Here is a 25,972-nt window from a genome sequence, read left to right as displayed (position 1 = left end):
TCATCCAAATATTAAAGTTACTTCAGAAATTATTTGGAAAAAATCGAAATAAAGATGAAACTTCTACACCCTATATCCCCGAAACTAAGCATTTTAGGACATACATTTATACGAACTTTTTTACTTATTTTTATCTGCAGAATATGCTGCCGAAGTTTCTGGAATACAGTTCGGACCACGCTGTATATTAGAAAAAATGCTCTTAACAGCAAAATACTGAGAATAAACAATAAAAACAAAAAAAATGAGAATGCTAATATAAAATTTACCGTTTCGCAAAAATACATGATCGAAAAAAACGGCGTCCAGTTGGCTTAAAAATGACAATCGATAACATTCCCTATATCATAGTTTTGTTTTCGATCATATTCTATAATATTGATTTTCTAAGATAAAATGCAAACAAAATAAAATTCAGAAACATCAGAAAAAAAGACAATTTTTTTTCAACAAAAGTGTATTTTCTACGAAATACAAAGTAACATTGAACACAAAATAAACTATAAATTATTATGGAGAAATTCTCCATAGACATTGTCCAGGAGAATATATGATTTTTTACATCTAAAGGCACAATTTCATAATTCCCCTCTTCCCAGAAGATATGGAGACATCGACGTCTTCCAAGCATTTTTAACTACTTAGTATCAAAAATATCACATAATAGGGAACACATTCACAAAATATAGATTTTTTATTTCTTTAAATTGATCTACAAACATAGTTTTTAGGTTATGTTTTCACTGTTATTTTAAAAAACTACGTTAGTTACATAAACTACACATTTACTACTCGACATTTAAAAAACTACTTGTGACATGTAGTAAATGTAGTTTATTAATTACTACGTGTAGTTTAACAACTCTGATTGTAGCACATTTTTAGACGACTTCTTTATTTTTAAGATTCTGATGGTCAAACATCAACAAAATATTCCTTATGTTTGAACTAAATTTTCTCGAAAATAAAGACATAATTTAAAACTCCGTTACAATACGGAAATAGATTGAAGTTTTGTGATTACAGTGATATATAATTTATATGGTTTTGTAACAAATTGCTCGCTATTTTATGGCAAATGCTGAAGCTCTGCAAACCTTAATCAAGCCTTAATCAAAGCACGTGTGTTTGGAATTTTGGGTGTGGCTTAACACGACAGGATCGGGCTAAGCCTTAGAGGATTTCTGAAATATAATATGTATTTCCTTCGGCCACATACCCGCTTTACCCGACCCCTGACAGCGAACAGTACCCCCCAGTGTTGCCGCACCCTACTTTTATCGCATACCGCATTCTAAACTAAAAATGTACCACTTTGGTACAATTTTTTAAAGCACAACAAAATGCATCTGCAAATGACTTTAAGCGGTTTGGCCGTTGTGAATTTCTTCATAAATTTCTACATAAAAAAATCTTCATGCAGAAAGACACAAATCGAGACGAAAAACATGAAATAGAAATTCAGAAAACCCAATTTTAAGTATAGGTTGAAGAAATCTAAGTAATTCTAATACTACACACGATACTTGGAAAACTTAAATTTTTTTAAAAAAAACGCAAATATAGAAGCATGTTAGAAACAGCAAATTTCCAAGTTTTTTTCGGCTTATTTAATATAGGTAACCCTATAGACATACAACGTTTACACGTCGTCAATAAAGGAATCTTCAAGTTTTTTTCCGGTTATTTAATATAGACAACCCTATAGATATTACAACGTTTATATGTCGTTAATTATGCGGATGTCTCCGAATGGTATCGGTAAGCGCGTTTAATGCAATTTCAACGACAATAATTATTAAATATCTATTCATTTTCGGTGCGCCTGGGAAATAATTATTGTACCAAAACATCCTGGATTTGAAAATGTAGTACCACTGTACCAAATAGAATTAAAAGTATCAAATTTGTTACAAATGTACCACTGCGGCAACACTGGTACCCCCGAACAATACAGCGTAATAGACTCTTAAAACTATCTTACCTTACACCGTTTATACAGATGTCAGTTAAGCAAGTTCTTTACATTCAAACTCAACACTGCCCCGAAACAATTCGCGAATTTGAAGAAAAACCGACAGGTAACGGCAACGTGGCGTGCCACATGGGCCGCTTAGTCTTATATTCGCAGAAAAGTCGGCCTATATTTGCAGGACAGTTAGTACGCGCGAGCCGCGATTCGCAACTTCAACTCCCCGGCAGGCGCGGGCGGCGATGGCGTGCCCTTGAGGGGCTCGCAGGAAATAATTGCCTACCGGGCGAGCGAGAAAAAACAGCGCCGAGCTAATGAACGGAAGCGTACAGGGTAGCTGGGAAAAATATGAACCAAAAAATGGAAAATGTGATTTTTGTATAATTTTTTTCAGGACATAAGTTTCTAGCTATTTGGTCTTTTGTAGTTAATCCCCCCTCGGTCATGACAGATCTCACTAAATCTCATGTGTGGAGATAGAGTTTAGATAATAGTTTATTTTCTATACCGGGTGCGTCTCCCACTAGGTTCACCCTATAACTTTTTATTTTTTTTAGATAAGGAAACGAGAATTGGTATGTTAGTATATGACATAAATTAGGATCGATTGACGTATTCAATTGTTTTTGGTTACTTCCTGTTTCACCGGAAATTAATACAACTTTTGATTTTTAAACGGCACAGTGGCGGACTATGTCTGTCGGGGGCCCGGGGCGGCGAAGCTAAATGTGGCCCCCGGTCTGTTTAGATAATGATGTACTTCTAACGCACATTTTGTAATAATTGAATGACGTATGTATAATGCTTGACAAAATTCAAGTATTTATACAGGGTGTCACAAGATGAGCCTGCGTTAGTAGTTTCTAGAGAACTACAATATCTAGATACGAGATTTTGTGCATATCATTGTTTCACAATGAGATCTATCGATTAAAAATATTTTCAATATGGTGGAACTTTCCGAAGTACCGGAAGTTGACAGCAACTTTCTTATTTTAAATGGGCGACCCCATTTTTTATTACATACTTAAATTCTCTGTAAAATTTTATGAATTTTGATATTAAACACTCTATACCTAACGTTAACCGTTTTTGAGAAAAAAAAATTCTAATTTTTGGAGGAAAAAACTGTCAAAAATATGTATATAGCCGAAACGTCAAAATTAGTGATTGCCACAGCCACTGTACCATAAAGAGAAGACATGTGGCTATCTGTGTCAAAAATAAATTGTCCGAATGTCATATAATAATGGGCAGTTGTCGTCTGAATTGAGCGATTAAAAAATTATCATAAATCATTTTTTTTCAAATGAAAATCCACTTTTTTATTTCACTGGTGAAAAGGCTTTTGTTATTTTCGTTTTTAAAATTTGTTACTTTTTGACTATATGTACATGTTCCTGTATCTAAAATAAATCGTTTTTAAGTTATTTAAGATTTAGCTTTAAAGCGTATCTTAAATAACTTAAAAACGTATATTTTTCTTGATTTTAACCAGTAGCCTATGACGGTATATTATCGATCGTCATTTCCAAGCTAACTTTGCGCTGTTTTTTTTTCGATCGTACGGTATATTATTAAAATATCAACTATTAGATATCACTAAAGAACGAAAATAACGAGATATATTTATATAAATATACACTTATTAAACTTTTAAGCAGCAATAGTTATAATATAGGAAATTCAAATAATTAATTTTCTGACAGATGGAAATAAATTGTCTGACTGTTTGACACTTAATGTCAAAGGAAGCTAGATAAAATCAAGAGAAATATACGTTTTCAAACTAAATCTTAAATAACTTAAAAACGATTTATTTTAGGTATAGGAAGATGTCTAGTTAAAACGTAACGAATTCGAAAACCTTTTTACTAGTGAAATAAAAAAAATGGGTTTCCATTTGAAACAAAAATATTTATGGTAATTTTTTAATCGCTCAATTCTATGACAGCTGCGGCCATTATTATATGACATTTGAACAATTTAATTTTTGAAATAGATAGCCACATGTCTTTTCTTTATGTCACAGGGGCTGTGATAATCACTAAATTTGACTTATAGGCTGTACAATTTTTTTTGACAAGTAGTTATTTTCGTCCAAAAATTTTTTTCTTAAAAATGCTTCCAGGGAAATACCGCGACAAAATATAACCTTGTAAGTCCTCCAAGATTCGAGGGGCCCCTTCGCTATCCCCCCCCCCCCTAGTCCGCCACTGAAACGGCACCCTCATTTTTTGACTTTATTCGATAGAAAATGATACACTCTGAATAGAATGACATATGTCAACTTTTGACATTTTCGCTTAAACAAAAATCGTATTTTAAATTGCAATCTACAGTGCCACGGCTGTGTTAAAAACACTAATTTTTAATCAAGGAGTGTTGGAAAAATAGATCTGATCGTTTAATGTTTTTCGTGTCTTGTCCTGGCCTTGGTGTAAAAGATGTCCAAATCGTATTTTTAATCATATCTCAATTTTTTCAAATGGAACAAGGGTGGCTCATTAGCATATTTGGAAAAAGGTTTTTTACGAATAATTTGGTACCACACACTTGATATTTCGAGTTTGTCGTTATGAACCGCATGTTACAATTTCAAATAAACTATATGCGATGACATATGATATGTCATTCTATTCAGAGTGTCATTTTCTAACAAATTAAATAGAAATATACTGAGGGTGCCATTTAAAAATCAAAAGTTGTAGTCATTTCCGGTGAAACAGGAAGTGACCACAAACAATTGAATACGTCAATCAATCCTAATTTATATCATATACAAAGATACAAAATCTCGTTTTTTTATCTGAACAAATAAAAAAGTTATAGGGGTAAGCCACTTTTGAGACGTACCCGGTATAACACAGACTATACAGGGTGAGTCTTAAATAAGTGCAAATATTTCCAGAGCTGGTAGATCTCGATAAAAGAAACATATTTTCTCTTTACCGTTTTTCAAATAAATCTAAAATAACCGAGATGTTTTACGAAAATTTTCAAAAAAATTATTTTTTTGCTAAAATATGAGAACCACAGGATCTTTTCTGGATTTTCTTTCTTGTAAATTTAATCTACTACCTATGTTGCCATATTATCAACAAATTATATTATTTTTTAACTAAAAACTAAAAAAAAAATTTTCGCGAAAAGCACCTCATAATCGTGTTTCTGGGGTCGATATATACTACCCCTAAAAATATTTGCACGTATTTAAGACTCACCCTGTATAAGTTCAGTCTGTAGTTCTAAGTTCTAAGTAACAAATGTAACAGATAGGCTGGGTGTAACAAATGTTACAGAGGGTGTAGAACATGTCAAAAATGTTGACTATTATTATTATAAATAATAAAAAAGACAATTAAAATTATAATATATAAAGCAATAAATAAAAATCTATAAATCTTTAAATAAAAAAGGATGGCAAAAAAATCTTTATAATTTAATAAAATATTATAATCATTATACAGGGTGTTTCACAAAACATGTGCCATCTCACGTAAAAATAAGACTTATTTTTTTTCGACTTATTATAATTTTCTTCCAAGTGGTTTTAGCGATTCGAATGAATTTTTTAGGGTAAAAGTTACTATAAGTGCGACATATTTTAATGCTAAAAAAGTGTCGACATATTCACCAGGGACGTGCATATGGGTTATCACTGGAATATTTTTCTAAAAAAAAATTTTTTAGAAAAATTTTTTAATATCATTGATTCCTCATCAAAAAATATGAAAAAAAGTTCCTATAAACATGGAGTTACAAGAAATGCATAGTTATAAAGTTACAGGTTGTTAAAACTAAAAAAATGGTCTTTCGTAATTATCTTAAATAGCATTATTTTTTATTGTAATTTGCTGTATAGGTAGCACTAAACATCAGTTGAACAATAGATCATGATATTTTTTTTTCAAATCCCACAAATAAGTTTTTAAACAATTTCAAACGTTCCAAATAATATATAAAAAATATTTATAAGTAATATCCTGTAAGTAGGTAATTATACGGGGTGTTCCAGAAATAAGTGCAAGTATTTTCACTGGTAGTATAGTTCAACCCCAGAAACACGCCTATGAGGTTTTTTTCGCAAAAAAAAAATTTGAAAATTCGGAGTTTTTTGAAATTTCTTTAGTTTTTAGTCAAAAAACATAATTTCTTGATAATATGGCAACATAGGTAGTAGATTAAATTTACAAAAAAGAAAATCCAGAAAAGATCCAGTGATTCTCAAAATTTTAGCAAAAAAATATTTTTTTTTTTGGAAATTTCAAAGTAAAATAACTCCGTTATTTTGGACTTATTTGAAAAACAATAAAGAGAAAATATGTTTCTTTTATCGAGATCTACCACCCCATAAGCCCAAATTACATTTACGAGTAAACCGCATACTCGTATAGGAGTACCTACGAGTTTTATTTACATTTAAATTTAGAATCATATACCATTAAAGTGTGTAAATATGACGCCTAGTAAAAGAAAGCGTGCTGTAATTAGCCGGAATTCTAATGTTAATAATGAAAAAAAGAATAGAATGTGTCAACAGATTGTTAGAAAAAAGGCGAGTGTGGGTTAAAGCCTCTTTACAATTCTTTTTGACTATTTCTACTAATATATTTAAAATATCCGTAGATTGTAGAATATGCCTTATTCCTTGCATTAATATCTCTATATACTTTGCTTCTTACATCCCATAAACACTTCATATTGTGGTAAAGATCTATAAATCCATCAATATCCTCCGGCGATAACTTATTTGCCGCCATTTTTGTCAATAAACAAAATCGGTACTCGTAATGAAATCGGATCTCACTCAACCACTCAACTTTGAAACAAACACGTATACGATCTACGAGTTCCTATTTACATATGCGAAATCGTACACGATTCGCTTACTCGTATACGACTTATTCGTAAATGTAATTTCGGCTTTAAAATACTTGCACTTATTTCTGGGACACCCTGTATATCGAGAACTATGGTTAAGCTTGTTGAATTTGACACGTTATGTCAGTTTAATCAGAGATTTAATAATATATTTTCGTTCTTTTATGCTTAGGCGTAAAAGTGCTTTACTTTCATGCCTAAACGTTAAAATTACTTTTTTATATTGTCAATTGCATCGCAAAAATGAATACTTTTGTGACTTTTGAAAAAAAAACAAATACCAGATTCTTAAAATATCTATAAATTTATATGTGTAAATATAAAAAATATCTAAATTTCAAATTCTTAATAAGTTCATGACAAAATGGTGAATGCGCGCTGTGTATATATTTTTAAATATAATAACAGACAAAAATATAAAAATATTATAAATTAATTTGTGATAATAATAAATAAATAATAATATAATTAAATTCATGCATGGGCAAAGTAATAAACATAATATAATTTGTTAGTAAAAAAACTAATTTCTTTAAACTTGATATTTAAAATAAATAACGAGTTTTTGTAAAAATCTGTCGATTGTGCGCCATCTAGTCACTGAAAGCCATACTAATAATACTCTAAAGAATGAAACCTACACCAGTATCGATTTCTAAATTCTATTTTTGGAAACTAAATATTCTAAGTCATTGTGTATCCACTAGAGGGCGCCAAATGAATAATTTTAGAAAAATATTTAGATGCATCATGTATGGTACAAAATACAAAATGATTAACATAAATATTGCTGATTATCGCACTGTTGACATTACAGCTATTTAGGTTTTAGAAATAGAACTTTGGAAATAGTTAAATGAAAATAATTTATTGCGCAGCATATACAGGGTGACCCAATATAAAGTTTAAAAATACTAGACAAGTTAAATCTATATTCAGATTAGGAGTATTTCTTACAATAGTGTATATTTATAGTCTTCAGCACGAATACAGGGCGAGTCAAAACTAAATATAATGTTTTTCTTTTTTTTTGTAATGTTTTTACAGTTTTGAAATAAAAAATATAATATTATTTAAAAAGTTGTCTTGTTTGTAAATTACCAGTGTTACCGTAATATTACCCATTTATAAATTATAAATTACCGGTAATTTTACATCACTACGTATGACCTTATGTTCACCAGTTTCTACTACTATCCCCACTAGCAAATATAGTTCCCAGTCCTTTTTAAAATGTTACTGCCCCTAAAGTATAATTCCTAGGCCCACTCCTCCACTTAAAATGTTACTCTATAAGGAATAGTCACTTTATCAATCCGAAGATTTTAAAGGTCCAAACGGGTAGGGTTGGCCTAATATGTTATTGTTTCCGGAACTTTGTGGAAACATATGGAACTATAAAGCATTTTTCGGATTAAACGGCCATATTTTTTCATGAATTTTTAGACGAACAGCCAAATGGCTCAAACATTATGCGTTTTTAAGCTAAATATACCTAGATTAAAGCTTTTTTCCTTAGTTATTTTGTTATTTCTGACGGTGGACTAATATTTTAAAGTTTGACCCCGGTTTCAAGCAAATTATTATTATTTTTTAATTACGAACATGAGTTTCTATTGCAAATAATATAATAACTAGAAATATTTTGAGAGGCGCTCGAAAATTTTGTTATATTAACCCACTATTTTATTTAGTAAAGTTGATTGCGTTCTGTAATATACCTAAACAAGGCGTTAAAATCGCACGGTAAATACCAAATAACCAAAAAATAATAATGGCTTCCATAATTATTTTCTATCATGACATTTATTTTTATGAAATGTGAAATTGCATGAAGAGGTCGGTTCGAATAAAGTTCACCAGTTTAACGAAAGTTTCATATGTCGGTGGATAACACTTGGCTGCCACGAACCCGCGACTTTGCAGCTTCGTAACGCATAAGTCGCATTCTACAGTAGGCTACTTTATAGTAACACATCATAGTAACTCTTTTAGTGGCAAAAACTACACAAGACACTACCCGGCTACTCAAAATCTTTCCCCATTTTGGTCGCAGTTACTTAGCAGCTACGAATATACGACGTCGCAGCCGATGGTCACCGCCCACTTTGTAGTGGCTTTGAGAGTAGCAGTTACGTATCTGCCACTATAAATGCTAGTTGGGATCTTTCTTGTAGTACGTATCATAAATTTGAATATTATACAGTACCTTTCTTAAAAACTCTGCCATATACATTTTACTTACCAGGTCACCACCAAGATCGATTTCCTTAACCATTGAGGAAACCCAAGGTTGGATAGAGTCTTCACACTTTTTATACACAAGATCTATTCCTCTATCCTTCAAGCTCGCAAACTTGTCAATTATATCTTCGTAAAACGGTTGTGTGTCCATTAGTTCACTAAGCAGTTCCTTTTCAATCGAAATCTTTGACACATTCGTAAGTCTGTTTTCGGTCATTGAACTCCGTAAATAACTTTTAACCCTTTTTAAACACGAAACACTTAAAACACTAGTAGACGGAATAGCCATTATCAAAGAAAACATTTTGTACGCTTCCGAAAAAATATTCTTATTTTCAGAAATATATTGCATTAAAGTTTCTGGATCGAGGTCTTCCAGTTCTTCATTAGCCCAAATAAATTGCAGCTCAGAGTTTAATTTCAGATAGTTAGCAAGAATACAAGGGAAACAGTCTTTTAAGTTTGTTAATAAGATATTAGGAAAGTTTTTGGAGTAGGATTTAAATTTCGATGTATCCATTAAACTAACAAACTGAACTTTTTCTAAATCTTGAAAACGGTAAGTAATTTGTAGTGAGACAGTGTCTAAAATTTCGTAATATAAACCTTTATATTCTTCAAAAATTTGATCTTCAGGTAATACGGATCTTGCCCTTGAACAAGCTCCATCAAAAATCTGTTTAAACGATTCCTTATTTCGTTTAGTATTTAAAAGGGCTTTTGTGATTTTTACTTGAGACATACAATAATTAATATCCAGTGATTTATTAAGTAAAGTTTCAAACAGTACGTCCGTTAGAGAAAAAACATCACTAAAAACCGAAACTAAAAGTGCAAATTCAAAATCATTAAAATGATCTAGAAAGCTCGCGCTTTGTCTGACAGAAATTTGATCAGAATTTGGGTCATCTATAATGCCAGAAAAAACTAGTTTCAGCGAATCCCATTCGTCATTTATGACATCTATAATTTCTGAGTTAGATAACCATCGTGCTTCAACAGTCTGAGGTATAAGTTTTGCTGAATGCCGGAAGAATTCAGGTATACCACTCACTTTTGCAAAAAATATTCTACATTTTGGTATAGATTTACAACTTTGCTGCAACACTGAATTTAGGCGATGTGACAAACTGTGTACAAAAACTGCTTGTGGGGCTACTTCTTTAATTTTAGATTCTAGATCATTTAATTCTCCTGCCATTATACTGGCCCCATCATAACACTGTCCAACAAGTTTAGTTTTATATTCGTACTTTTCTAGACAACCAATTAAAACATTAAACATCGATTCAGGAGTACGGCCAGTACTTATATCATGGAACCCTAAAAACCGTTCTACCAGTTTTCCGGTTCTATTAACGAATCTAACGGTGATGCTACACTGAGATCTTTGTGTAATATCCATGGTATCGTCTACCTGAACAGAGAAAAAGGCACAGTCTTTCAGTTCTTGGTCGATATGGTCATCAATATATCCTGTAATACACTCGATTAATTCATTTTGAGTCGTTTCAGAATTGCCCGAAAACACAGGCTGTATTTTTTGATAATAGTGTTCTTTGATTTCGAGTGGACTTATTTCAAGGTAGGAATTTAATAATTCCTCGAAATTTCCTCGATTTAAAGGTAACTCTTGCTTGGTTAAGTAAATAGCAGCACGAATTGATAGTTCTATAAAACGCCTATTTAGCTGGATCCTTTCATTAAATTGTTTTATACATAATCGTGTGCTTTCTTTTAGTGTGGGATTAACCAATAATCTGTTTAGAGCTAGTGATGAGCGCATATGCTCAACAGTATATTCGTGTTTCTGGAAAGCACGATTTACGTTACCAAAATCATTAAAACCGTTTTTATTCCAAATGCCGGTTTTAGTACTGATAATTAGACAGGGCAAACAAAACAGTTTGTTCAAATAGTAACTACCGCACAACCACTCGTACCTAGAGTACCACGACTCTTTAAAGTGTCTGTCGTATGTTTTTCCTTTCACTATTGTGCTTTTGTTTACAGTCAAAGCAGGCCGGGGTGTTTGGCACCTCAAAAAGCCTTCTTGGTCTTGCTTAGCCCAGCTAGAAAACGGAGTTTCCAATAAGGCACATACCGGGTCATACAAAGGAAACATTGTGAACGCGAAATGTCAACGATACCAGCCTTGCGTTACCGAAATTCACTGCACAACTAAAACTAAAATGCCAGACGTATCACACGAAAAATGCAATGAGACAGAATCGAGCGAGAGAAATACATGCTTCAAGTTGGGGTGAATGATCTGTTTCGTCTGACTCGAAAGCCTCTGCTCGAGACGAGGATGGAAATACTACCGAAGACTTTAGAAGACAAGAAGAATTAGAAAAATTTCAAAAATGTTGTCAATATTAGAATTCTTCGATGTTTGGTTTTAATGTTTTTTAATTTGTATGGAAATCGAAATTTTAGACAGAAACGATAAAAATTGTAGGCTGGGTTAAAGAGAACTGTCATTCTTGCCATCTGGTCAGATAGAGATAACGTGGCTAGAAGCTAGGGGACAGCTTTTATTGAAATATTTTTTAAGTCCTTACCGTTTCTCTGAATTTTGAAAAATTGAATAAAAATAATAAATATATGATTTTTTCAGCACCTTGTATGATTTTTTTATAAATTACACTACTATCATCCTCTAGATTCTATAGCCACCCTATCTCGGTTAATTTTGATCTGAGCAAAAAAGTATAGAGATCATTGCAAAACAAAACACTAAATCACCACAATACACCAAAATACTTTTACTTTTACACTCGACGCGCGTTTCGCTAACCATGTTAGCATCATCAGCAGATGATTATAAACTCGTTCAGTTTATAATCATAAGATGATGCTAACATGGTTAGCGAAACGCGCGTCCAGTGTAAAAGTAAAAGTGTTTTGGTGTATTGTGGTGATTTAGTTTTTTATCTTGCTGTGTCACACCAAAGATTCCAACCCTCAACTGTAATAGAGATCATTTCTATGTAAAATTTGACGCTCCACAACTTTTATTTGAACTTTTTTTTCTAGTTCTTACCGTTTCTCCAAAATTTCTAAAAAAATTATTTATTTATTTCACCCCTTCTTGTGGGTGAATTTAAAAAATCTTTCACACTTCGTTTTTAGATATTTCAAAGTAACTTACATAAAAAATACAAGTTTTTACCAAAACTTCGTATTTAAATGCCTATTTTCTTGGACTAAAATAAGGGAATAGTTTTCAATTCAATTATTACAGCTAGGGTTGGGTAGGTAGAAAATTTTATATTTTTTACCGTATTTTCTACACCTAGGAAATTAATTTCCTACACCAACTAATTTTCTACATTTTTTGCATGTCCAGACGTAGAAAATCAGTTTTGTATATTGTAAGCCTTTTTTGGAGTTTATCTTTATTTCAAATACTTCAGTCACAACGATTAGTACAAGAAACAAACTAATAACGATATCTCTAATTGTTATTTATTATTTAACAAATGGATAGTATATAGTATGTCAAAAAAAGATTAACTATTTACTTCCATATTATTTTAAATTGATATGTTTGTATTGATTATAGAATTTAAAGAAAATAGAAAGGAAGAAACCTCTAAAGTGAAAAAACGGCTTTAAATATCCAAATTAATTTTGTACTGTTCTCAGCATTTCTGAGATAGAAAATTAATTTTCTACGCGTCGTTACCCAACCCTAATTACAGCATATTATTTTGTTATTAAAAATGTACAGGGTGGTCCGAACTGTATTCCGGAAACTTTGGCAGCATATTCTGTAAATAAAAATAAGAAAAAAGTTCGTATAAATGTATGTCCTTAAATGCTTAGTTTCGGAGATACAGGGTGTAGAAGTTTCATTTTTATTTCGATTTTTTCCAAATAATTTCTGAAGTAACGTCAATGTTTGGATGAAAATTGGTGTCTGAGAGTTTCTTGACATGAGAAATTGGATTTTGATGTCAGTATGACTCCTACTTGTAGAGGGCGCCACCTACATATTTTTAACTGGTTTGAAGACTAATAACTTTTCGTCCGTACCTGTATAAAACTACTGAGTAAAAAATATACAATTACAATATTTTTTTACGTAAAAAAGGTCTCGCCAGGTAAAAATCGCTACGAGCAATGGTTCTCGAGATATCTGGAATCAAAATTATCAATACCTGTCATCACTGACATAAATTAAACATGTTGACTAAATAGTTATCAGTTATCAGACTGAAATCATAAATTTAAAATGTTTTTGTGTCAAAAGTTCAACAGAAACTGTTTTATCATCATTTTTTTGCAGAAAAAATTATGATTACTTAATTTAAAAAAATAAAAACTTCCCAAATTTATTACTTCAAAATAATTATCTACTCAACGTGTTTATTTTTTATCAATAATGACTTGTATTGACTATTTCCATTCTAAATATCTTGAGAACGGTTGCTCGTAGAGATTTTTATCAAGAGACATATTTTACGTAAAAAATCACGGAAATGTACGTTTTGGTACGGATGAAAAACTATAACTCTTCAAACCAGTTAAAACACATGTAGGTGGCGCCCTCTACAAATAGGAGTCATATTGACATCAAGAAACTTCAGAAATTATTTGAAAAAAATCGAAATAAAAATGAAACTTTTACACCCTCTATCTCCGAAACTAAGCATTTTAGGACATACATTTTCAAGAACTTTTTTACTTACTTTTATCTGCAGAATATGCTGTCGAAGTTTCCGGAATACAGTTCGAACCACCCTGTATTTTGACAACAAATTATTGAGTCTAAAAAAGCGTTTTGAATAAAGTTAGAAAAGCAATAATGAACTTGGCGATGAAGTTTGTCTGATATAATCCTTCTTTAAGCTATTTTATTCAAAGTGGCTGGTCTGTCTTTTATCCATGTCTATGTTACTGATAGTCGAGCTTTTTGAAGGAAGCATACATGCCTCAGGCTAATTTCTAAATACCTAGTTTCAGTTGGCAGCCGAATACTTCACCGACTGACTGTCCGTTCTCTGTGTATGGGAGAAAGGAAAGAAAATGGCGCTGAGCGTTGTCGACGAACACTGAAAAGTTTAAAGACCTTTCCGCCTTTTGTCCTCCATTCGAAGGCGAAACGAAAAACATCATCTTCTTCGATGACTGACCTGGAAACTGAAGATATAGCGGAAAATCTAGTTACGAGCCGAGCGGTGGCGAGCTGTGTGAAAGCCGCATGCGGCACGGACGTATTTTCCACATATTAAATTCAAATCCGTTTCTACAGCGTTTTCTAAACTAACGGTGTACTTCTGTAGAGATATTGAATAAAAGAATAAGAAAGAGATTTAACCTCTTTAAAAGTAGATATCTACCGTGTCAGAAGATTCTCTTTTAAATTTGAAATTTCAAGAAAATAATTTATTAACATTTTGATGAACAGTGCGCTTTCCATAAAATCAATAAAATGAAAAATATACGAAATAATATACATGTACTGATTTCTTTCGGAAATCGACAACTATGAAACTATGAACCCTTCCCGGACACAAACGGTACATTGTGAAACAGGAAATTGTCGAGAGAAACAAGCCCTATAACATAGGATACAACATTTTAATGAACAGTTCTTTCCAAAAAATCAATAAAATGAAAAATATACGAAATAATATACATGTACTGATTTCTTTCGAAAATCGACAACTATGAAACTATGAACCCTTCCCGGACACAAACGGTACATTGTGAAACAGGAAATTGTAGAGAGAATCAAGCCCCTATAACATAGGATACAACATTTTAATGAACAGTTCTTTCCAAAAAATCAATAAAATGAAAAATATACGAAATAATATACATGTACTGATTTCTTTCGAAAACCGACAACTATGAAACTATGAACCCTTCCCGGACACAAACGGTACATTGTGAAACAGGAAATTGTCGAGAGAAACAAGCCCTATAACATAGGATACAACATTTTAATGAACAGTTCTTTCCAAAAAATCAATAAAATGAAAAATATACGAAATAATATATACATGTACTGATTTCTTTCGAAAATCGACAACTATGAAACTATGAACCCTTTCCGGACACAAACGGTACATTGTGAAACAGGAAATTGTCGAGAGAAACAAGCCCTATAACATAGGATACAACATTTTAATGAACAGTGCTTTCCATAAAATCAATAAAATGAAAAATATACGAAATAATATACATGTACTGATTTCTTTCGAAAATCGACAACTATGAAACTATGAACCCTTCCCGGACACAAACGGTACATTGTGAAACAGGAAATTGTAGAGAGAAACAAGCCCTATAACATAGGATACAACATTTTAATGAACAGTCTTTCCAAAAAATCAATAAAATGAAAAATATACGAAATAATATATACATGTACTGATTTCTTTCGAAAATCGACAACTATGAAACTATGAACCCTTCCCGGACACAAACGGTACATTGTGAAACAGGAAATTGTAGAGAGAAACAAGCCCTATAACATAGGATACAACATTTTAATGAACAGTTCTTTCCAAAAAATCAATAAAATGAAAAATATACGAAATAAAATACATGTACTGATTTCTTTCGAAAATCGACAACTATGAAACTATGAACCCTTCCCGGACACAAACGGTACATTGTGAAACAGGAAATTGTAGAGAGAAACAAGCCCTATAACATAGGATACAACATTTTAATGAACAGTTCTTTCCAAAAAATCAATAAAATGAAAAATATACGAAATAATATACATGTACTGATTTCTTTCGAAAATCGACAACTATGAAACTATGAATATCAATACATAGTTTATTAACGTAGTTTTCATGTAGTTAATGAACGGGAAAAGACGTAGTTTTTGAAGAAAAACTACACGTAGTTAATCAGGTAAATTACGTCTTAATTAACTACTTCCGAACCCTGATTGTGAGACAGGAATAAATTGTAGAGAGCCCCATAACATAGGATACAACATTTTAATGAACAGTGCTTTCCATAAAATCAATAAAATGAAAAATATATGAAATAATATACATGTACTGATTTCTTTCGAAAATCGATAACTATGAAACTATGAACCCTTCTAGGACACAAACGGTACATTGTGAAACAGGAAATTGTAGAGAGAAACAAGCCCTATAACATAGAATACAACATTTTAAACTAAAAATAATATGAAGAAAATATGCTATAATGAAGAAAATATACGAAATAATATACATGTATTGATTTCTTTCGAAAATCGACCACTATGAAACTATGATCCCTTCCCCGACACAAATGGTACATTGTGAGACAGGAATAAATTGTAGAGAGTCCCATAACATAGGATACAACATTTTAATGAACAGTGCTTTCCATAAAATCAATAAAAAGAAAAATATACGAAATAATATACATGTATTGATTTCTTTCGAAAATCGACCACTATGAAACTATGATCCCTTCTCCGACACAAACGGTACATTGTGAGACAGGAATAAATTGTAGAGAGCCCCATAACATTTTAATGAACAGTGCTTTCCATAAAATCAATAGAAAGAAAAATATACGAAATAATATACATGTACTGATATATCTGGTCCAGTATGGAGTGTTCGATCCTTTTCTAGCTAGATCGTTTGCTTTTTCATTGCCTTCTGTCACTTAGTACAGAGTACTTTATTTTCTTTGCCTAATTTGTTCAGCTTCTCTAGGCATTCTCTGACCAACTTCGAATTGATGGTTACTGAGTTGACCGATTTAATGCTACTTGACTATCAGATAATATGGTTATTTCTTGTTTCCGATAGTGTTCCTATCTAAATAAAAATAAATTAAACATATTATATTACAACACTTAATTTTACTTGTAGGTTATCGAAGATATTCAAACAGAAGAAGAGCTAAAAAAGATAATCAATGAGGCTCAAAATGAAGATATTATTCCATCAACCACCACAGGAAATGAAGAAAAAGTGGAAGACCCTGAGAATCTCTGTTCATTTCTATTGTAATAAGGAAAGTTCTTTGTATGATGGAATATGCTTAATTTGTTCAAGAAAAAAATAAATTATTGAAAATCGACGCGAAACGAAATCAAAATTGGCAAACCAGGCAAAGAAAATGAAGGAAATGATATGACTATTTTATGATTAAATATATATCTTATTTTTTTTTGGTGTTTGTTTGGAAAATTATATTTGTTTTAAAATCCATCATTAATAGTATCAGTTTAAATGCTAAAATTAGAAAAACTCATACTTTTCTTGTATTTAATTTAAGAAAAAATTGCATTATTAAATATCTATACGAGTCAGATTAAAATACCAAAATAGCTCGGGAAAGTAGAAACATTTTCAAAGAACCAACGCAACGATAAAATAATCAACTTGTATCTGCGGACGATCTACGGTTTTTCCGACTTTCTTTCGAAAAGGTTCGTAAACTAGGTTGAAAAACAAGACGAGGCGCATGCGCTGCAAGCATAACGACGGCTTTTACCGTTCGATCCGAGAAATGCTGTAGCAGGCTGTAGTAAATTAACTCAAAGTCGGTTAAAAGCTAAAAGCTGGCCGCATCCGGCCGGTTGGAAAGGCCATCACGCAACACGGAGCTTAACAAGCAAGAAAAGCCAGTTGTTCGGTTCGGAGATAGTACCAATCCTGTACTGCGTTCTCAAATACCGCAGAGTTGTTCCATTAAAATGTACTAAAATCGCGGTAAAATATTACCGGTGAATCGTCTTCAAATACCGGCAATTTTGGTAATCATTAAAAAATAAATATGTACTATAGGCTAGCGATGGCGAACATTTTGACCTCGGTGTGTCAAAATTTTGAAAAATTGAAACATAGTTTTCGTGGCGTGTCACACTGTAATCAAAAAATTGGCGCCTGGGGGCACGTATAGCCGCCCATACTAAAATATGTTAATAACATGTTGGTGGGCAGTTCTTTTAGTTTCAAAGTAAAGGAATTTTTCCAATTTTTTTTATCTCAAAAACTGCGACTTTGACGGATTTTGATGTTATTACAAATTTTGTTGCAAATATTATTCCTAATCATAAATTGGAAACCGCGTTTCGCTAGCTACTGTAATTTTGGAGTTATGATTTTTTAAAATTTTTAACTCCCTCCCATACCCCCTTACCAACCCCCACCCCCACCAAAATCTAATGACCAGATTCTCGGATGCCAAAATATTGCTACCTTCCCGTTTGGGAGGTGGGTTCAAAATTGTACCTATATAAAACACCAAATTTTAGTTCAATGTAATTACACAATAAAACACAAATTAACAAGACAGACGTTTATTCAGATGTAGGGTAGCTCATCATTTGAAACAATACAATTTAAAATGGTTTAAATAATTATTACAATAATATAAAAAAATGCAACGCTATTAGTTTCGTCTCAATCCAGCCGTAGCCGTATGATATAACTAATATCAATTAAACGTAGAGAATTATTAACCTTTCCCAAAATCAAATGAAAGGATTTTTCAACTCAAAACGTGACTTCACTGCCAGCGTGCCGAAAAGAAAAGAAAGGAAATCACCAAACAGGTGGGCGCTTGGAATTTTAATATCGAAACCCCCTCCTGATATAAATTTAGCTATAAAATTCCTAGGTACTTCCACAACCAGTTAAGTACCAATGTTGCCAGGATTAATCCGATAATGAAAGAAAATTAATAATAAATCAAACAATAATAATAAGTTAAATGCAATTACAAATAGATACAATTGATAATAGTTTAAGATCATTAATAAATAAAAGTATTAAAATAAGTTAAATGCTAAAATTAATTATTTAGAGACTAAATATGAATGAGGTGAAATATGATTTAAGAAAACTTCAAGAAGCTGGCAACACCGTTACCCGCGTTGACGATTTGACGTTTGCATTAACCACGAATAAATTAATCATAACAAAAATCACAATCAGTTTATCTATTAATAATAATTATTGAAGGTATTATTGTTATTAAAAGGTATGTACATCGTTTCTTATAATATAATTAATATAATACCGTATGATCGAAAAAAAATGGCGTCCAGTTGGCTGGGAAATGACGATCGATGACATTTCCCATATAAATTTACATATAAAATGACAGCGATCTTCATTTCCCAGCCAACTGGACGCCGTTTTTTCTCGATCATACGGTATGATTTCCCTTTGGTAGCAACCAAACAGCTAACAAAATGCCATGAATATTTTCACCTGAACAGAAGTAAACAAATACCAAAAGTAAGTATATAAAGTGGTTATTATTAATATTACTTTAATTAACGTTATTTTAGATAAATAAGAAGTCTTTACACGATGCATTTACCCTTCCATAACCTGAAGAATAATACCTCAAGATCGAGTCAAAGATATCATTTACAAAATATTACAGTTGGCCGAAAATACAACAATATGAAGTTAAATTATGATTTAGAGTTAACGCACATTTACTTTACTTGTAAATAGAAAATAAATAAATAATTAATATGTATTAAGAAATGTTGTTATATTAATATATTGTTATATTTTGTGTCATCTTCAAGGTTATAAATAAAAATAATAAAAATAATAAATCACCACATTCACCATTTTGTCAAGATGTATGATTAAAATAAATATAAGAAAATTAACTCCCCTTTAAAATATATAACCGTAACAATATTTTGAGCCAAATTTGGTTAAAACCGGTGTAGCGGTTTTTGAGTTATCGTGTTACAGACGGACAGACAGACAGACAGACACCGTGAAAATATTTTGTATTTAGGTCAGTTATGACCCAAATAACTAATTTTGAATGAAATTAAAAAAAACTTTTTTTATAATTAATACCTACCTGTTGGTATGGTCGGCTAAAGAGTAGACTAAAAAGAGGATAGACATTTGTTGTTGTGTTGTTTCTCACAATCCCGTAAACATTTCGGTCCACATGTCTTGAAATGGACGGCTGCTGCTATTTACATTTTCTACATCAATCAGTTTTCGTTTTTTATTTTTTTGATTCTCCATGGCTTCAAAAACACGCGATTGATCACATGGCTTCAAAAACAAATTTCCAAGATGCAACATTTTCCATAAACGCCTACTTGTGCGGTTTGAACTTTTGATGCAAAATCTGGCAATACCGCATCAGAAATGCATCAACCCAACTTTTATCTCTTTTTAATACATTTGATTTTCCATTAAGCTGCCTAGATTACTGTCTTACACGTTACAATCCAGACCACACTTCTAAAATGCAGTGGCGGCTTAACCATAAAGTCAAATGGTCAATGCCGCCCCCCAAAAGAAAAAGAAGAGAATTAGGAAAAACCTATTTAAATTATACTTTTTGTAAATAACTTTTTTTTATCCTAAGATATTCTAAACTATTCCGAAAAACCATCAATTTGTCCAATTTTCGCTTCAAAACGTTTTATTTTGCCCATTTTCTCTGCTGCCGGTCAAAATTTCATTTTGTCCTTCATTCCCGCTACGTTTTGCACGTATTAAACTCCAAATGCCGCGGCTCGTAACGCCAACAAGGTAAGGTATACTAAGTATAGAAAATATAACGGGTTAAGGTGCGATAGATATAGTTTACATTGGCCATTGACCGCGTCATTCATAAAAAGATTTTCAGTCGTTAGAAAAATTTCGCCGTTTGGGTGTTGCTTTGAATAAGAAGACTAAGGAAGGAGCATAATGCTATCCATGTATTCATGCATAGTGGGCGGAAGAGCCACCATAAAAGCTCTCTAGGGTGGGGATCCTTGACAGTTCTGTTTGACGATTCATTTGACACATTTGAATTTGATTTGAAATTTTGTGGATTTGTCAGTCTTTACGGAGCTTATTTTATGTTATTTATTATTTATTCTACTACTGATAGTTGTATAAAGGTAGTAAATCTAGATGGAAATTGTGGCAGCACTTAAATTAACAGTGACACTATCGCGATTTATCGAAAAAGACTCAGAAAATAGTTGGTTGTGTAGCGTGCGGTAGATCTCGGCAAAAATTGAGTGAAATAATGGAACAACTTTTCGCTAGTAAGTGACTATATAATATACATACGTGTAGTAAACCTAAGAGTAAACCGATCATTTATGAAATTCACTTAAATTAACTAAATTATATATTTTTCTTGCATTTTAGCTTTTATTTATTACTTGTCAAAGATTAGATGTCAAAGAATTTAGATACGTTAATTTGACTTACCTGCTTCAGTAGCGTATCGGATGTTTGTGTTAATAAATACTTATTATAACTTATCTATTTTTATTAGAATTATATATTTTTATCATTTTAATAACTACCAACATTTATTCACAACGTAAAATAAAACAACAAATTATTGAGCCTACCCCACGTCTACCCTACATCATAGTTTTACATTTTTTAAATAAAATTAGAACGACACTGATAAACCGGAATTTAAGTCGGCCATATTTGAGGCCCATCGCGGTGTACCTAAGATTTTTGATATGCTCCTTCCTTAGTCTTCTTATTCAAAGGGGTGTTGCATAAAAACTCAAATTATAAAACAACCTAGGTTTTTGTATCGTTTATAGCGTATAATGTCTGGTTTAGTCAATATAAAGAAATATTTAAATTTGTAATATCGAAAAAAATCCCATCCAGTTTGAGGTGTAGCGCGAAATTTGTGTAGGTAATAATTCATAATTTTCTGGTTATGGATAAATGATGAACTGTGGTTGACTGATTCTGGAATAGATATATTTTAAAATATATATGCATATAGCATGCTGATTTCTTCTTCTTTCTCAGCCTGGTTCCGGATATAGGCCTCTTCTAGGTTTTTCCATGCTTCGCGATCTCTAGCCAATCTTATCCATTCTCCTCCCGCCACTGTTCTGATGTCATCGATCCATCTCTTTTTTGGTCGGCCCACACTTCTTGTTGTTCCCCTAGGTCTCCATAGAATGACTTTTTGATGCCATCGGTCTGGATCCTGCCTTGCCACATGTCCGATCCATTGCCACTTCAGACTTGCCACTCTTTTAACCACATCTTTTCTTAGTTTTGTTTTTTGACGTATGTGGGTGTTCCGCATTTTTTCCCTCATGGTGATTCCTAACATGAGGGGTTCTACTGTTTTTCGGGTAATTGCCATAGTCTCTAAGCCGTACGTAAGCACAGGTAGGATGCAGCTGTCGTAAGCCTTTTTCTTTAGGTTGATGGTCGCATGGTGATTGATGGATACATGGTGATTAGTTTGTGAAATCGTTAAACCGGTTAAAAGAAAACAATTGCTTAAATTTTACTAATTCCATCTTTTAACTTACCAATTACCGGTAAATTAAAAAGTCGGTAAATTTGCAATTCCTACTGTGTGCAATGCAAGTGCATATAATATGATACAAGGACAGTTAAAAACAACCATTCTTGAACGTAGCTAAAAAGAAAATGGAGACGGGTCGTTGTGAATGGAGTTACAGTTGGTGATTGTGATATTTTCAGGAACAAGTAACAATAGAAGAACGGAATGAACCACAATCTGAACGTCCATCGTACCGATGTACATGTAAAAAGCCTAGTTATTTTTCAAGTATACGTTACAATAAGAAACTCTTATGAGAAATGGAATAGATGGAAAACAAAATATATAAATAATTAATAAATTATTATTTTTACTTTAAACACAAATTCCAAAAAAAGGTTGCAATTTTGTAAAAAATATAGAATGTATATTTATTTCTTCATACAAAAATATTATGTATAAATATAGCTAACGAAATTATATTGTTGTTTTCATGCCAATACGTAAAATTTAGCATAAAGGTGTAAAAAGGTAATTCAGTTTAACAAATTTTAAACAACTATGATAATTTATAATTTTATACAATAGATCCAGATAAAAAAAATTGTGTTAAAGTTTTTACAGTATTATTTACGATATTATGCAGTATACCTAATCTAATCGCAGAAATTAAGATGAGAAAAACAATAACAAATGAAATTTGGTAAAATACGGGCGGTATTTCTGTTTTTAAAAAAGTATAAATGGAACACCTTGTATATTATTGCATTTTTGGCTTACTTTTTGATTTCTTTACATAATCCTAAGATATGAGTAAATATGTTAGTATATACCGGGTGCGTCTCAAAAGTGGCTCACCCCCTCTAACTTTTTTATTTTTTCAGATAAAACGAGATTTGGTATGTTAGTACATGACATAAATTGGGATTGATTGACGTATTTTATTGTTTTCGGTCACTTCCGGTTTCACCGGAAATTACTACAACTATTGATTTTTAAATGGCACCCTCGGTATTTTTTTATTTTAGGTATTCGATAGAAAATGACACTCTGAATCGAATGACATACCTATGTCAATTTTTGACACAGTCACTCAAAAACAAATTCTATTTTAAATTTCAATCTAACGTGCCATGGCTGTGTTAAAAACATTAATTAATAATCAAGGAGCCTTGGAAAAATAGATTTGATCGTCTGACGTTTTTAGTGTCTTGTCCTGGCCGGTTAAAAGATGCCCTAATTGTATTTTGAATCATATCTCAATTTTTTCAAATGGAACGAGGGTGGCTCATTAGCATATTTGGAAAAAGCATTTTTTTAAAAGTATACCGCCGAACGACGGTAGGTATTTATTATATATTTAGCAACAACCGGCCGTACTTAAAAAAATACTACCGCATTGTTTGGCGGTATTCAGGTTAATAACTATGTAAAACCGTCTACCGGCGGTCTTTCTTTTTGCAATTCCCTATACCGCCGGCATGCGGCAGTAATTTAGCCAGTTTGAAAATATTTTCTAAAGATACCTCTTTTTTATTACTCTTCTCCCTGTTGTATATCCATACACAAATGCCATGCAATAAAACCTTATACGTTACAACGCCAAAAGCATTAAAAATGCGCCAACCTTCCCCTTAATACTACCCAACAACCATCGTCACCAACCCCCGAATATTTCTTACCTGGAGATCGCCCTGTGCCACGCCAATCTCGCCCTTATAGACGAATTCTATAATGGCCTTAAGGTCGGGGAAGCCTACGTCGGGGGGCATGATGATCGTGGGGTGATGGCAGGGGTTCTCTAGCAGCAACTTTCGGAAATACGTCGAACTGGCAGACAAAACTACCTGGAAAGTAGTGGAAATAAATCTGAAGGTTCAATTTTTAACCTTTCCTTAGGATTAGTCCTGTCCAAAGTTTATAGAATATACAGGGTGTTTCAAAACAAATGCGAAAAACTTCAGGGGGTCATTCCTTGTTCAAAATAAAGGGTAGTTTGCTTCATAAACGTTGGGTCAAAAGTCAACCATTAGGGAGATATTGCGGTACAAAGATGGCGGAAAAATAATGTTTTTATTTTTTATCTTGAAAACGAAAAGAGATAGGCTAATAAAATTTTATGGAAGCGTTACTGTTATGAAAACACACTTTCTGGTAATTTTTTCACTTTTTTAAAATGAGTGGAAGGGGTTGAAATAAACTACCCCTATCATTCTTGTTAACAAAATTTAAAGAAAAATCTTATCAAACACATGCAAAAAAATTAATTTGAATAGTTTAGTTTGTTTAGAAACTTTTTTATCTCTTGTATTTTTTTGATAAAACTCACCGATTTGAAATTAAAAAATAAAATGTAAAGCATTACATGCCAGGACAAAAAACATTTTCTGATAAAGAATCTAGTGGGCTGCTGTAATTTTTTTAGGAAAAAATCTAGTCGGCCGCTGTTACTTTTTAGGATGTTCCTAATATTATTTTATTTGACATTACTCTACTGCAATACGTTATTACCTAGATGATTATTATTATCGTTATTATCACTAGATTCTTAATCTAAAAATGTTTTTTGTCCTGACATGTAATGCTTTACATTTTCTTTTTTAATTTCCAATCGGTGAGTTTTATCAAGAAAACACAAGAGGTAAAAAAGTTTCTAAACAAACTATACTATCCAAATTAAAGCATTTGCATGTGTTTGATAAGATTTTTCTTTAAATTTCGTTAACAAGAATGATAGGGGTAGTTTATTTCAACCCCTTCCACTCATTTTAAAAAGTAAAAATTACCTGAAAGTGTGTTTTCATAACAGTAATGCTTCCATAAAATTTCATTAGTCTATCTCTTTTCGTTTTCAAGATAAAAAATAAAAACATTAATTTTCCGCCATCTTTGTACCGCGATATCTCCCTAATGGTTGACTTTTGACCCAACGTTTATCGAGCAAACTACCCTTTATTTTGAACAAGGAATCACCCCCTAAAGTTTTTCGCATTTGTTTTGAAACACCCTATATACAGAATATATATTCAGTAAATTTTGTCCTGTCTGTCATGGAACACCCGGTATTTTATTTTATTTTTCGATTCTTGGGTATAAGATATGGCATTTATTATAAGGGTTTAATATGTCTAAAAGCTTTGGTTTTTGAGAAATTTAAAGATATTTAAATATGCATGCTATAATAAAAAAGTTTCTAAACACCTTGTACATTACCTATCAGCGCAGAATATCTAGCTACGCAACTTTCAGAATTAATTGTACTCGCTTTCAAGCCAGAGAAATAAACTTTACTAAAAAATTTGATAGCTTCCTTAAATGTATACAGGGGTATCAAAAATTGCTGGTCTATTTTAAATATTTATTTTCAAATGCAACACTATGTATTTTTTTTTAATAAATCGAAGCAGTATTAAATGCTCTTTCAAACTATATATTAGGGTTTCCTATACCCATCTGGCTCAGAATTTGAATAAAAGCAATTTTTCAATAAAATTGTAATCAAGATGGCTGGTTTGGTTTGGTTTGACAGTTAGTAGCTAGTGACAGTTAGTTGGAAGTGAAGAAAATGAATTTGCCTTAATTTGTTCTGTTATAGAAAATCCAATATAGCCACAAGTCATCGTAATA

General features: G+C 32.0%; 1 protein-coding gene across 5 annotated transcripts in view; it reads right to left on the bottom strand.

The window, feature by feature from the left end:
* The window catches only part of LOC115889997, a 136,881-nt gene that overhangs the window by 81,734 nt on the left and 29,175 nt on the right, over window positions 1-25,972 (bottom strand). For all 5 annotated transcript variants that reach the window (XR_004051544.1, XM_030910107.1, XM_030910109.1 and 2 more), the window contains one exon: window positions 24,028-24,192. Coding sequence is in view for 4 of the 5 variants with exons in the window: in XM_030910107.1 (XP_030765967.1) it covers window positions 24,028-24,192 (165 nt within the window). In the remaining variant the exon portion in view is untranslated. The remainder of the gene's footprint in view (window positions 1-24,027; window positions 24,193-25,972) is intronic.

Source organism: Sitophilus oryzae, unplaced genomic scaffold (assembly GCF_002938485.1).
Source record: "Sitophilus oryzae breed Bouriz unplaced genomic scaffold, Soryzae_2.0 scaffold_857_pilon_pilon, whole genome shotgun sequence".
In the NCBI taxonomy this organism is placed as follows: domain Eukaryota; kingdom Metazoa; phylum Arthropoda; class Insecta; order Coleoptera; family Curculionidae; genus Sitophilus; species Sitophilus oryzae.
Note: the sequence above shows the minus strand (reverse complement) of the source record. Positions and strands in the feature narration are given on the sequence as shown.